Genomic DNA, 12,514 nt, shown 5'->3' with positions numbered 1-12,514 from the left:
ATACTCATTTTGTTAAATGGAGGCTTCTATTAAGGATGAAATAGTGTTAGTGCGTGCATGTGTTTGTGTCTGTGTGCACCCAAATGCAATTAATGCTTGAATTCAGATTTTTGACTTAAGTACCCAGAGAGTATAAATTAAAAAAAATGTTACCTGCCAAGATTATTGTCTCCCAGCCAAATTAATTGCACATTTTTCACAGAAACATGCCAAACTCCTTCTTTTTAATGCAGTTTTATGTATAGTGTTCTCGCAGGTGCTCCGTGACTAGAATTAGATGTTTACTGCTTTGCAATAATGCCTTGGGAATAAAACTTTGTGCCATATATTAGGTTAACTATTCACAAACTGGAAGAAGTGAAGTGACTTTTTAAATGTTTTTAGTACTAAGCTTCACTTCTTTATGGGGTTGACATGCCCCTTTCACTTTCATTAGGCCTGTCCTTACCTGAAGAAGTGGGCGGAGGAGTTTTGAAATCACTACTATTAGCTTATTGTGACCTCTGACCTCCTTAAAGCTCACCTCCATCTGCACCTGCCCTCAGGGAGAATACCTGTATACAGTGTTATGAGGAAACTTTTAAATGGAATCTAGAAAGTAAAGACACAAAAACAAACCAGAGGACAATCAGGTAAATATGGTCTCTCAGACCCCGTCTCTGGCTCCTTCCCTTTCTCAACATGTCTGGGGTTAAATCAGTCAGGACCATTAGGGAATTAGATGTATTGATCACGAGGTGAGCTGGCTGTGTAGAATGTTTGCTAATGAGTAGATGGCCATTGTTTAGTGTTTCTCCTGGGAACGAGGAGGAGATGAATAGCAGGTCAGCTACTTTAGGGCTCACGAATGAGGGCTTGCAGCCAAATGTAGATCAGCTCTGTACAGGTATAATATATTTAATTTTATTTAGTGTCTATTGTATGGCAAATGGCATTCGATCGCCTAGTGTATTTACCTGTTTTGTGTGTGTAAGTGTGTGTGTTTTGCAGGTTTGCCCATTTTCTGCTAAATTTGATCAAAATGCTTTATCATAGTCGGTCTAAGTTTTAATATTGGAAAGTAGTGACAGTGACAAAATGAGTCTGCAGTGTGTGCAGACAGTGTGTCTCACTTAATTTGGTGTTTTCAAAAGAGTCATTCTGGGAATATACTAAAAGAGTACATTTAAACCTAATCTATCAAGTACTCTGTACAGTTTTTACGTTATTACTCAAACTATAGGATATGTAAGTGTCCTGCACCCTTTGGTAGTACAACACACCCATCCCATATTTCATTTTCAAGGCAATTGGTTTTTATGCTTTTTTTAAAGGTAGGGTTAACTGACTAGAACTCACATTACAGCAGTTCTGTGAGTCTGTATAAAGACGCCCTGTAAGCCAAGTAAAAGTAATCTCTACTAATATCCTGATGTTAAACTGCTCTAATATTTGGGTTGTGCAATATTTTGTTTGGCAAATGCAAATATTTGCCAATTCTCTCTAAAGCCAATGGGCCTGATCTAAATGAAGTGGGGATAAAGTTATTGCAATTCATCCCAAGCGGAGTGGGGTGGTGGGGGCAGTGCACTTTTGCACCAAATTTCATGGCAGTACATCCATTAGTTGCTGAGATATTGCACTTGAAATTACAAATAATAACCTAATTAGTAGAGTTTCTTTGGGGGCACGATATATTTGGATGTTTTTGTCTATTCGTGATCAACTTTCCTCTAATTGTAGTTCGGGCCTTCTCAACCGATCAACGAAAAATGCAAACATTTTTGGCTGAATTCCATGAAGCACAGTGAATTAAATGTATTTATGGTCCATGATAATATGTGTTTTTGGTAACCACCTGATGAGTGCAGGCATGCAGACCACATTCTCCTGCGGCACATTTATGCCTCCCAGAGGATTCATTTCAGTTTTTCTTTCAGTTTTTCTTTCATCATTGTTCTGTGTTACCCTCAAACTAAAATATCAGCTGCGTGGACAAATGCAGTATTTAATTATCTAATGGACAAATATCCCATGAATTTTATGGATCACATTTAAACTCCCTCTTTAATAAGGCTCTTTGATTAATGACTGCATGTTTTTTTTCTCTTGCTTCATCCTCAGGAAAAAAAAAGTTGTGCGTTTAAAGGGATCATTACTGGTGCTTGTAGCTGCTAGTCTTTTATTACCTTCTCTCATAAGGTTTCAAAGGATGTCTGGAAAAATGCTTTTTCCATCTATCTTTCCATTGTTGTGTTTTAGTGTCCTCTGCGGTTACACAGCTTCAGCAAAACTGTTGCTGATGCCAATTGGACCAAATAAGGGATGCAAGAATGATGCACTTATTGTTTTTGCCTGATGCTGATAGAAATGCTGCCAATGAGTAAAAGTGTCACAAGTTTGAAGTTCTGCTCGTGTGTCGTTTTTATTGAAATTGCAAGATGATAAATAAAGGAGCTTATTTAACATCTGAGGTGGTCACAGAGCGTCTGCTTCTCTCTTCATCTCCCAGCTGCTCTGATATCATGTCTCATAAAACTCCTCAGGACACAGGCTGTTTGGTTTTGTGAGGGGAGGCAGTGATGTGGTATGGTGATCGTTTTTCATCTCTTCCCTGCATTGTTCTTCTCGGACTCTGAGAGCACTAATTATTCACTTAAAACTTTGGCTCCTGCTTGTTCCCTCTAATTAGATGGTTAGTCAGTATCCCAGGCCCCTGGGATGAGACATTGATCTCCTCCATCACAATCACATTGTGACACAGTCGCCACTACACTACAGAAATGTTTAAATGGGATAAGAAACAGACATCATATACAGTAAACAAGCGCAATATGCAGTGCATTTGTCTCTCTCTCTGTCGCTCTTTCACACACACACACACACACACACACACACACACACACGCAAAGTAACGTGCTTTGAATGTCCAACTTGCAAAGTCACTCTGCTGGATACAAATGCTTCTCTCATTCTGTCCAATAATAAGTCCTTTATTGTATAACTGTAAACTGTTCCCATTTACAGGCTGGAGAATTTATGATCTCCATAGAAAAACAAAGCATAAACGCAGCAGAAACACATAACGGCAACACCCACCTCCTTACAAACAATACTGAGTTTCCAGAAATGATTCTCCTGGGGGAGTTTGTGGCATATTTCTCGATTTCTCTTGTGTTCTCGTGGGCTGTGGTGCAGTCGACAAGACTAATCAAAGGCTTGATGAAATGCAGCAGCTGTATTTGTTTATGTATTGAGCATACTGTACTACAAAAGGGGTAATAAATGGGGCCGAGACACAATGAAAGGGAGACAGAGCGAGGAATGAAGGCAGGGAGACAGAACGGGATGGAAAGGAGAAAAAAACAGCACATAAACACCAACTGTGATAAGTGTTGTTTTCTTGCTTTGTTGCAGTTAGCATTCCTCAGAAGGCAGTGCATGTTTCAAGCGGTGTGTGTGTGTGCCTCCGATTTGAATGGTTAACCTGCTGGTGGTGGATTAATGGGCTGCTGGGAGAGTTTCCAAGGCGTCGACATACCTGTGTTTTAAATTACTTCAATTGAGCCTATTAGCACTTGAGGAATGTGCCTTTAAAATCCTGCCTCTGCTTTGTGACCATACATCTATAACGTCCCGTCTCTAATCTGAACGCACTAATTCGCTTTTTGTTATGGTGTGATTGGATGGTAATGAAGCATTGGTGATGCTTAAAGAATCATTTTAAGGTTTATATTTTTTGAATAAACGTGTTTTACGCGCTGTAAGATACTTATCAGCGATTTTCTCTTATCTAGAGTGTTATCGAAACTAAATCTCTCGAGATGTCAGATTTGATGTGAATATAATAAATTAAGCTGTCGAGGAAACAGGTGTCTATAAAAATGTTTGAGGGCAATGATTCATAAAAGGAAAAACTGATGAATCTTTCTGTGCTCACAAAACATTCAGAAGAGAAGGAAATGCTATAGGTTTTGCACGTGACATCATGCACACATCGCTCAAGAGCTGTCCGCCATATTGGACGTGACAACTGGTAGTGATCACGTCCAATAAGTCATGCATTGTTTACACAGAAATTATCGCTGGCTGTTGGGTGTTGCAATCATCAAGGACACAAAAGGGTTTTTTTTATCGCTTTCCTGCTGATTTGGAAGGTTGGAAGGTGAAAAAGACTATTTCTCTGATAAATAGTAGGGTCAGTTATAAGTTATTTGAATTTTAAAGTTTACCAGTATCTGTTTCAAAGAATATTTGACCATTTAACACTCTTACTTTTTATATATTCATTTTCTATTTCTAGTTTTTTCTTTCTCATCTTCTTCATCTGCCTCCTTCACCACTACGCTCCTCCTCGTCTCCATCTCATCCTCTTCCTCCTCGCCTGAAGCTTCACTCCTGAACTGAAGTTGGGGTTCTAACATAAGAAATCCAACAGGAACGTGTTTATTTATTCTTGATGTTGTCGCATTTAGCTATTATTGTTAAGCGAGCTAAGAATAGAATCTACTACCACTACTGCCTGTCACCCCTCCCAGGTTATGGGCTGCCAAAGATAGATCTCCAGAGTTTTAAGAATAGACTCTAGCATCCCAAAACTCTCAATTACAAATGAGCTACATACACTTGTCGACAGTGTAAGGGATAATGCACAGAGACACATCAATATCAAAATGCAATAAAAATCAGGTAAATACCTGAGCAGTGACCAGTGGCTGTGGTCCCCTTGGTCCAGTGACTGCAGTTCCAGGAAGAGTCCAGTGACTGAGGTTTGTTACCCATCTTCACACAAAATATTAATAAAGATCCAAAGTTTTGTAGGCCTTCAGATCTCGTCCAGTATAATTTGATGGGCTGTTGATAGCATAATGATATAAATCGTTTGCTGTGAAGTCAGGGAGAGTGCCACGGTTGCACTTCAGAGCATCACTAAACTCACTCAGAGGGAGTAAGTAAACATCAATCTTCAAGTCCTCCCTCCCCAGTTTCTCCACATAACGAGCAAAATGTTTGCCATGAAAGTGTTTTACTTCCTCTGAGAGAGTGTATACACTAATACTTACAGCTGCCATAGTCTATATCACCTACATAATGTTTAGGTTTTTTACTCACTTGGCGTGTCAGGATTGTTACACGTTCAAAATGGCCGACAAATTAATGTCATGTGGTGAGTGGTCACATGTCTGCAAAAGCTCTAAAGCAGGAGCTTGAATGAAAACCAAAAAAAAGTTATATTGTTATTTATTGTTTTTATACCCCAAGTAGAGCGGGCACACAAATAAAATAAGTGAAATTTGGCATTTTAATCTAAAAGTATGAATGTGTTTTACATTTTTTCTACATGTGTGTGTATGTGTGGTTCCCCACTTGTCATCACTACATCTTTATCCCCATACATCAGACACGGCCCTGATTAAGTTGAGCGAGCTTGTATAACTGTATAGCTTTGTATGTCTTATTTTCTAAGGATGGCTTTTGAAGCATTGGTAGTCAGAGCCAGATGTTATAATAATGGATTTTTTATTCTCTCAAAAATTGATATCAGCATTGGCTGAGCCCAGCTGGGCTTTGTTCTGGGCTCTAGTCTGCATGAGGATGTGGAAAAGAGAATTTGTTTCCTACAGTGATGCTTCCTCATTCCTCACACCTTTGAACTTCTTACACGTTGCGCATTTCCCTGGTGTTGAAGGCTGTGTGTTTCCTGAAATCTGGTGCTTATATTCTCAGGAAATCAGTTCTTTTTTTGTAATATTTTAGTAAACCAGTGGACATTATGATATATATCTATTTACTGTAGTTCAAAGTGATATTTTTTTCTGAGCCAAGTGTGAAAATGAATCGGTTGTTCAGTGTGTTTTTGTGTCAATTTTGTTTGTACTTGATTAGTCTGGCGGACGAGTTGCTCTAGAAAGTGAACAAAAATTTCAACACAGTTATTTAGAGACCTCGTGCCATCACCCACAGAGCGATATCATTCACCACCTGAGTGGGCATCGTCAGTCATCTCCTTTTGACATTAAACTTGACGTTTTATGTTCCCACGTCCCAAATTCTTGAGACGGTAACTCACAAACCGTTCAGTGTTTTCTCACAGAAAAAGAAACTAAATAAAACAAAACCAAATGACGGGATTCGTTTTTGCCAGTTCAAATCATGAATAGAGAGTCCATTCAAAACAACTAAGTTAGGTATAGATTTATGTGTGCCGTAAGGATTCTTTTTGCTACACTGCTTTCAGGGACAGAGAAGACTTAGATGTCTCAAATTTTTTTCATCTCTTCTAGATTATAGGATTAGGACAGACTGCAAGAATAACCTTTCTACCAAATTCTCCAGTGTTCCAGTGATTATGATACAGAAAAATCATATTATCATCATTCAACTTCACTGTCTTGCCTCATGTGGAGCATTCTGCTGGGTGGTGCAAGCGAACCGGGTTGAGTGTAAATCCAGTTTGAAATAAAAAGTCCTACCCAGAGTCCCATTCAAAAGAAAACATTTCTTTAACTCTCTCTCACCCTCTGTAGCTTATTCTTATACATATCTTCAGTTCTTTACCCTCCACATGTCATAGAAATTTATAACTATAATTATGTTTGCTTAATGTCATGCTTGTCCCTCCAGCTCATCAACCTGCTTGCATGTACTGCTTGCCAAACACATTTGCCAAAGCCTGCTGCACATGTTTGATGTTGTTTGTCATCATTTTCTCTCATGTGTTTTAGGTCAGTGGTGCTGTTGTGTCTGCTGCCTGGCAAGACCTCCTGTTAAACAGACACCCATGAACTTTGTAGCTTTGCCCAGTGCCTCCTGTCTGCAGTGCATTGTGGGAAGGCTGGCTGACTGCTCTTTAGTGAGCTGAGGCTGCCAGGTTGGGATGAGTGTGGCTGGGTTTTTTAAACATTGTAGGAGTCCCCCCCCCTTTCCCCACTGTGATCTCCCAGGGTTTTCAGAGGTCTGGTGTGGGCTAACTGGAGCATTTATACACCTTGTGTTTCCTCCATTTCTCCCCTCTGGCTCGTTAAAGTCTAAATTCCAACAACGGCTTTGAAGTGTGTTGAGTGTGTTTGTGTGTGTTTTTTCTTTTACTGTACGTGAAGATATTTGCACTTGTTGCGCCTGCAAAGCAGATGTTTTTAAGCGAGATGCTGCTGTGCTCAGGAGTTTTCATATAAGAACAATTCTGTGCTTTTTGTGGATGCACACTGCAGGGCGGTGCATAGAAACGCGACCGTCGCTGTCTTCAGTTCTGCACAAACCTCCAGTGCGCCAGTGTATGATTCGAACACCTACCGCTCCTCAGCCAGTACTTCTCAGGCCCTAAAACGAGAAGAGGACAAAGAATGATAACTTAAGTGTAGTCTGCAATCTTCTTGTCAAAGCCAAGTTGAAAAAGAGCATTTGTGCCTTTAATCTAGCTCCTGAGCACAGCAGTAGCATTTTTTCCTTGCTTTTCAAAACCTCTATTGAAGTGGTACCTGCCTGCCTTGCTCGGAGGGAGGTTGCTGGTTCCCTACCAGGTGTTTATCTCTCTTTTCTTCTCTGCTTCCCTGTTGCACACCTGACCGCTAGTGTGTACTTAAGCAACTGATAAAAAAGAAACTCCTTCTATAGCACTGTGGAAAATACGAGAGACCTCAAATATTCTTATAACTGTCATGTTTGCCTTTAACCTGTCAAATAAGCTGGTGCTTACTTTTGCAAGTGTGCACCGTGGAGTCTTAGTAAATGATCCCCCCACCCAACCAACCACATTAATCTCTTCTAAAGCTCTGGCATGTTTGTGGCTGAAAGAGGAATATTGCACATGATTTATTGCTGGTCTGAGTGTGTCTGAGGACTTTATCTTCAAGTGTTGAGTCATTTGTCAAACACAGTTTCTTGGCTGCAGCCAAAATTTCGCCGGTCACTTAACGGTCATCAAATGTGAGCGAAATGCAGGGAGTGGCTGTCTCTCTGCCAGTCTGTTTCAGCACCATTTTTCTTTCTATTCGCCTTCATTTTCCAGTCTGTGGGGGACATTCTTGTGGACAACAATTTGTGAAGAATCTAAAACATGTCACACTTTTTCCCCAAAGAGTCTTTGTGCCTCAAACAGAGAGAATCTACAGATTCTGTTGGTGCTTTGTGCAAGCCAATAAGTTAACTTTGGCAGCAGCTGGCACGCCAGTGACAATGCACATGTGTGGTCTTTATTAGGGTCACTTCGGTTCATGAAGACAGTTTTGATTGATGCTCTTCTGTAGTAATGTTATAAACATTCAAACAGAGTTGTATGCAAATCCATACTCCCTTTTTTTGTTTGCACAATACCAATATATTCCACATTTCATGACAGGCTTGTAAAAATAAATGAAGTGTTTTTCTGTTTCTTGCTGGGAACTGCTTGTGCACTGGTGGAACTTACTGTCATCAGCCGAGCTGTGCCTGCATGTTTGATGACAGGCAGAGCTCAAGAGATACTTATTTCTAGGACAGTGTTGGTGTACAGTATCAGGGGACTTTACAGTGTCTGAGCATGTTGTCAGACTTTGGTGTATCCGCAAAGCAAAACAGTGTTGTTGTACAAATAGACAGGAATTGCTATTGTGTAATGTCTTAGGATCAAATGAATGTCTTGCGCTCTTCTCAATTCGTGAGGAAACTCTAGCGGGGAGTTCTCTGTGGGATTCTATTTGCATGCCATTAGAGAAATAAATAAAAAATCAATACAAATGCTATTAAGGCCTCACAGGCCATCAGTGACCATAAATGTGTGAGTGGTGGCTCGCATTTGCTGTGAAATTGAATGCCAAAGCTCCATTCTTGCAGGCCTAGAGACCAGTTAATGACCCCCTGGTAACCACCAATCCCTAGGGAAAAGTGTATATTCTGTGACCAGTAAGCAAGCGGTTACTAGCAATTGCTAGTGTGAAATTACACACAAAGAGCAAACCTCTATGGGATTTCTTTGGTTGCCAGCAGGTTGCCGTGGTCACCAGTTTGCAAATCATTACCAAGCGATAACGAAACTGAGAAAAATGTGACGCAAATCGAAAGCAAAACATTTGCTTTCAAAGTAAAAGTCGTGTCTTTTGAAATGTGTGGCTCAACTTATACTGTTAAATGTTCTTGGCAGTCATCTTTTTTTTTTTTTTATTTGAAGACAACTCAGTGTCTTCCATGCAGACCAAGATCAACTGCATCAATCTGGTAGTTGACCAAAGCAATTGCGGAGGTTTTTGGTGCAGCACCCTCTTTGCATCTGATCTCACATCACTGACCATTTGGAGAATGCGCGTTTTTTCTGGAAATTGCTGGTCTCCAAACTATGATTGTCCTGCATTACACAAAAATCTAACAATGATCTTTGTGTAGCGGTTTGATTTCCAGTTATAGGATTTCAGCCACTGTGCTTTTTCATGACTGTATGAAATAAGGAGCAATCAGACTGAGTTTTTACTAAAGGTCATTTGAAACTGGAAATTGTAAATGCTTTAATACAGACCACAGTGTCACACGCTTTTGATTTTTGCGTCCTTGTTGTATCTCACAGCAGACTTGACAGCTATTTTGGACGCAGTCTTTGCTCTTGTCTTTTCTATCGTTCCCTAATGATCTCTTTCACACCCTAAGGCCACATGACAGCACTTCCAATTACACTGAAGAGAATTTATTTTTTAATACTTCCCGTAGAAATTACTTTCAGGGTGTGCATTTACTTATGTTTGTCAAATTCATTTTAGCTCTGAACATCAAAATAAACCACTTTAAGCCCATTTGAATTTAAATGAAAAGCAAATCACAAATAGGATATAGATTGCTGGAGGCTTTATTGGCACTTCCCAAGCTATTACATTGAATTTAAAAGCTTTGCAGTGTTTAATCACTGTACTAGATTTTGAAAGATTGCATAGTATTTGATGAATACATAGTGGATTAGGGCAGACAGTTTGATTCATCTGCACGAATATGATCTGGAAAGGTGTCAACATCCATCTTTCATCTATCTGTCTGGTCAGAAATCCATCTGGCATTGTTGGCACATTTGTCTCACATATTGTAAAATCTAACTTGCATGCAGAGAAACTTTTTGGTGCACATGAGAGGCTATAATCAAAGTATCAACAAAATAATTCAAAAGTAATGTTTTTAGTGTTGGTTCTGTTCTGTTTAGTCAAAGAGCCTAAATTCACGAGATTAGAAATTGTGCTTACCTACTGTTTGATGTCAGGTGGCTGCTGTGCAAAGATCTATTGTTCAGCTTAAGCCTGTCTGAGTGTAAAAGCACAGAAGTATTATTTTTTATAACACTTCCGTTAGGACAACTCATTTATGAATGGGATTTCAGCCTCCTCATATGGGGACCTGAAAAGTGAAACCAGCATAAGAGTGATGTGATTTCTGTAATCTATAATTTTAGTAAACACTATCTTGTGGTTTTTAATCATTAGCTTTAAGTCATATTTAAAAGATAATGGTAATTTTTTAAAGATTATCCACTTAGCAACTTGTCAATGAAATGTAGCCAATACGCATGCATTTTCACAGTTTGATCAATGACAAAAACACTTAGCTTGGGTCTTCCTAAATAGACTTTATTAGCCATCTATGCTGTCTATGTGTAGAAATAAAACAGGCATCAATGGCAATGACTGGGAAAAAGTCAGACATAGGATAAAAATGAGGAGCTGGTATAGAGATGGGTTGCAAATTGACTTGCAGAGGCAGGACTGACTGAAGACAATGCTGAACAACACTTTACTGACCAGCTGTTGCAAGTTTATACATAACAATTGCTGGCAAAGCTTAATTTTGGAACGTGCCAAAACTAATGCGGCGCTTAATTTTCGGGGTTTTAAATATAATGCTGAGTTTAATAAATCTGAGTTTAATAAAGGCCCAGGTGTTGGACTTGGTCTTCTTCCTGTCATGTGACAAATTCCACATGGAACCCCCCCCCCCCCCCTTTTTTTTTTCCTTTGCACTTGAGACTTTAAAAATGTATTTTCTCTCTCGCACACACACATTTAGAAAATGTTATATTCCTAATCTGATGCAACAGCTCTCAAATCTGACAGGGTACATTTTCTAAATTCCAGCTCTATGTCGCTATGACTCAAACATCCCTGTCCTCTTCACCCCTTTTTCTTTTCTCTCCTCCTCTTCCTCCATTGCCGCTCGCCACCTCCTCCTCCTCTTCTCTTTTTCGCAGAAGCCAAATAGTTGGCTTGGCTCTTGGCAGTTCAAGCTAGAAGTTTCAAACAGAGTTCTGAATACTTGACGAGTGTGTCATCACTGATTGTTCTTTGGGCTGGGTTTTGAGATTAAGCGTTAATCACAAACATGATTAGAAAATTGAAACAGCATATAGACCATGTAAATAAAGTTTTGAAGCATGTGCTGTATGATATAAACCATTTCTTTCCACATCTGTCGACTTGTTTCTAAGACCTGCTGTACTTTAATTCCATTATAATTCCATTATTTCGCCTTACTGTGCGATGCAGATTGCATCTAAGATTCTGCACATAACTAATTGTTTTTTTCCCCACTCTCCTCTGCTCTCCCTACAGTGCCTGGAAACTTGGGGTGCTTCAGAGACAGTGGTGACCCCCCCACCCTGACTGGTGCCAGTGAGACCTCCAACAAACTCACTATCCAAAACTGTATCAGCTTCTGCAGGAAGCAGAGATACAAGGTGAGATTTGGAATTAAATTAAAAATATATCAAATAACAAGAAAACATGAGAAATTTTATTTTAACTGCAATCAAACACGGCAAGTTCTGCAAAACTAAAAGTAAAAAAATAAAAAAAATAAAAGAGGGAAAAAAAACGTAATATTTTATGGTTTATCCTCTGTCCTATCACTTCAAATCTCTCCACTTATTGGATGTAAAAACAGAGTAAATTGTTGTGTTTAAAACGGGTGTGAGCAGTCTTTTTGCAGTAGTCAGGCTTTTATGTAAATCATCTGCTTTTATTGGTAGTTTTCTGTCAGTTATCTCGATGATGCCCTCTTTATTCAGCCATCACACTTCCTGTTTGAAACCAACCAGCAGATGACAAATCATCACAATAATCAAGGCTGACAGCTGGAAATGAATGGTTATTAGCCCACTGGGTTCCTCCTCTTCACCGCATTTTCTCTTCTCTCTGTTTCTGGCGTGCCATTGTCCCTGCTACAAACAGTGCCAGGTGTTAATTTTCTGTCTCAGCAGATCCACTTCAGCTCAGTATGCATTGACAGATACTGACAGGCACCCCCTCCCCTCTCAGTTAGGCAGATGTTACAGGAAATGGCAACAGACTGGCATCATCTGCCTACCCTTGGACTGTCACTGTCCTCAATACACATGCGAAACATCAGTGCTCTGAAGTATGGATCCCGCGTGACTTTCTGACAGAGAGCATGCCTGATGAGTGAGACAGCAATCCATCGCTTGTTTACTCTGCCAAAAGTATTTGTGTACGTGTTCTCAAATGTAACCGCATCAGATAGAATAATACAACAAAGATAAAGCTTGATACATCTGGGTGGAAGCAGAGGCTGC

At 39.8% G+C, this 12,514-nt stretch overlaps 1 protein-coding gene across 3 annotated transcripts in view; it reads left to right on the top strand.

The window, feature by feature from the left end:
- The window catches only part of kremen1 (kringle containing transmembrane protein 1), a 64,313-nt gene that overhangs the window by 40,986 nt on the left and 10,813 nt on the right, over window positions 1–12,514 (top strand). For all 3 annotated transcript variants that reach the window (XM_063489562.1, XM_063489561.1, XM_063489560.1), the window contains exon 4: window positions 11,535–11,659. In XM_063489562.1, coding sequence (XP_063345632.1) covers window positions 11,535–11,659 — 125 coding nt within the window. The remainder of the gene's footprint in view (window positions 1–11,534; window positions 11,660–12,514) is intronic.

This window comes from Pelmatolapia mariae, linkage group LG12 (genome assembly GCF_036321145.2).
Source record: "Pelmatolapia mariae isolate MD_Pm_ZW linkage group LG12, Pm_UMD_F_2, whole genome shotgun sequence".
Lineage (NCBI taxonomy): Eukaryota > Metazoa > Chordata > Actinopteri > Cichliformes > Cichlidae > Pelmatolapia > Pelmatolapia mariae.
Note: the sequence above shows the minus strand (reverse complement) of the source record. Positions and strands in the feature narration are given on the sequence as shown.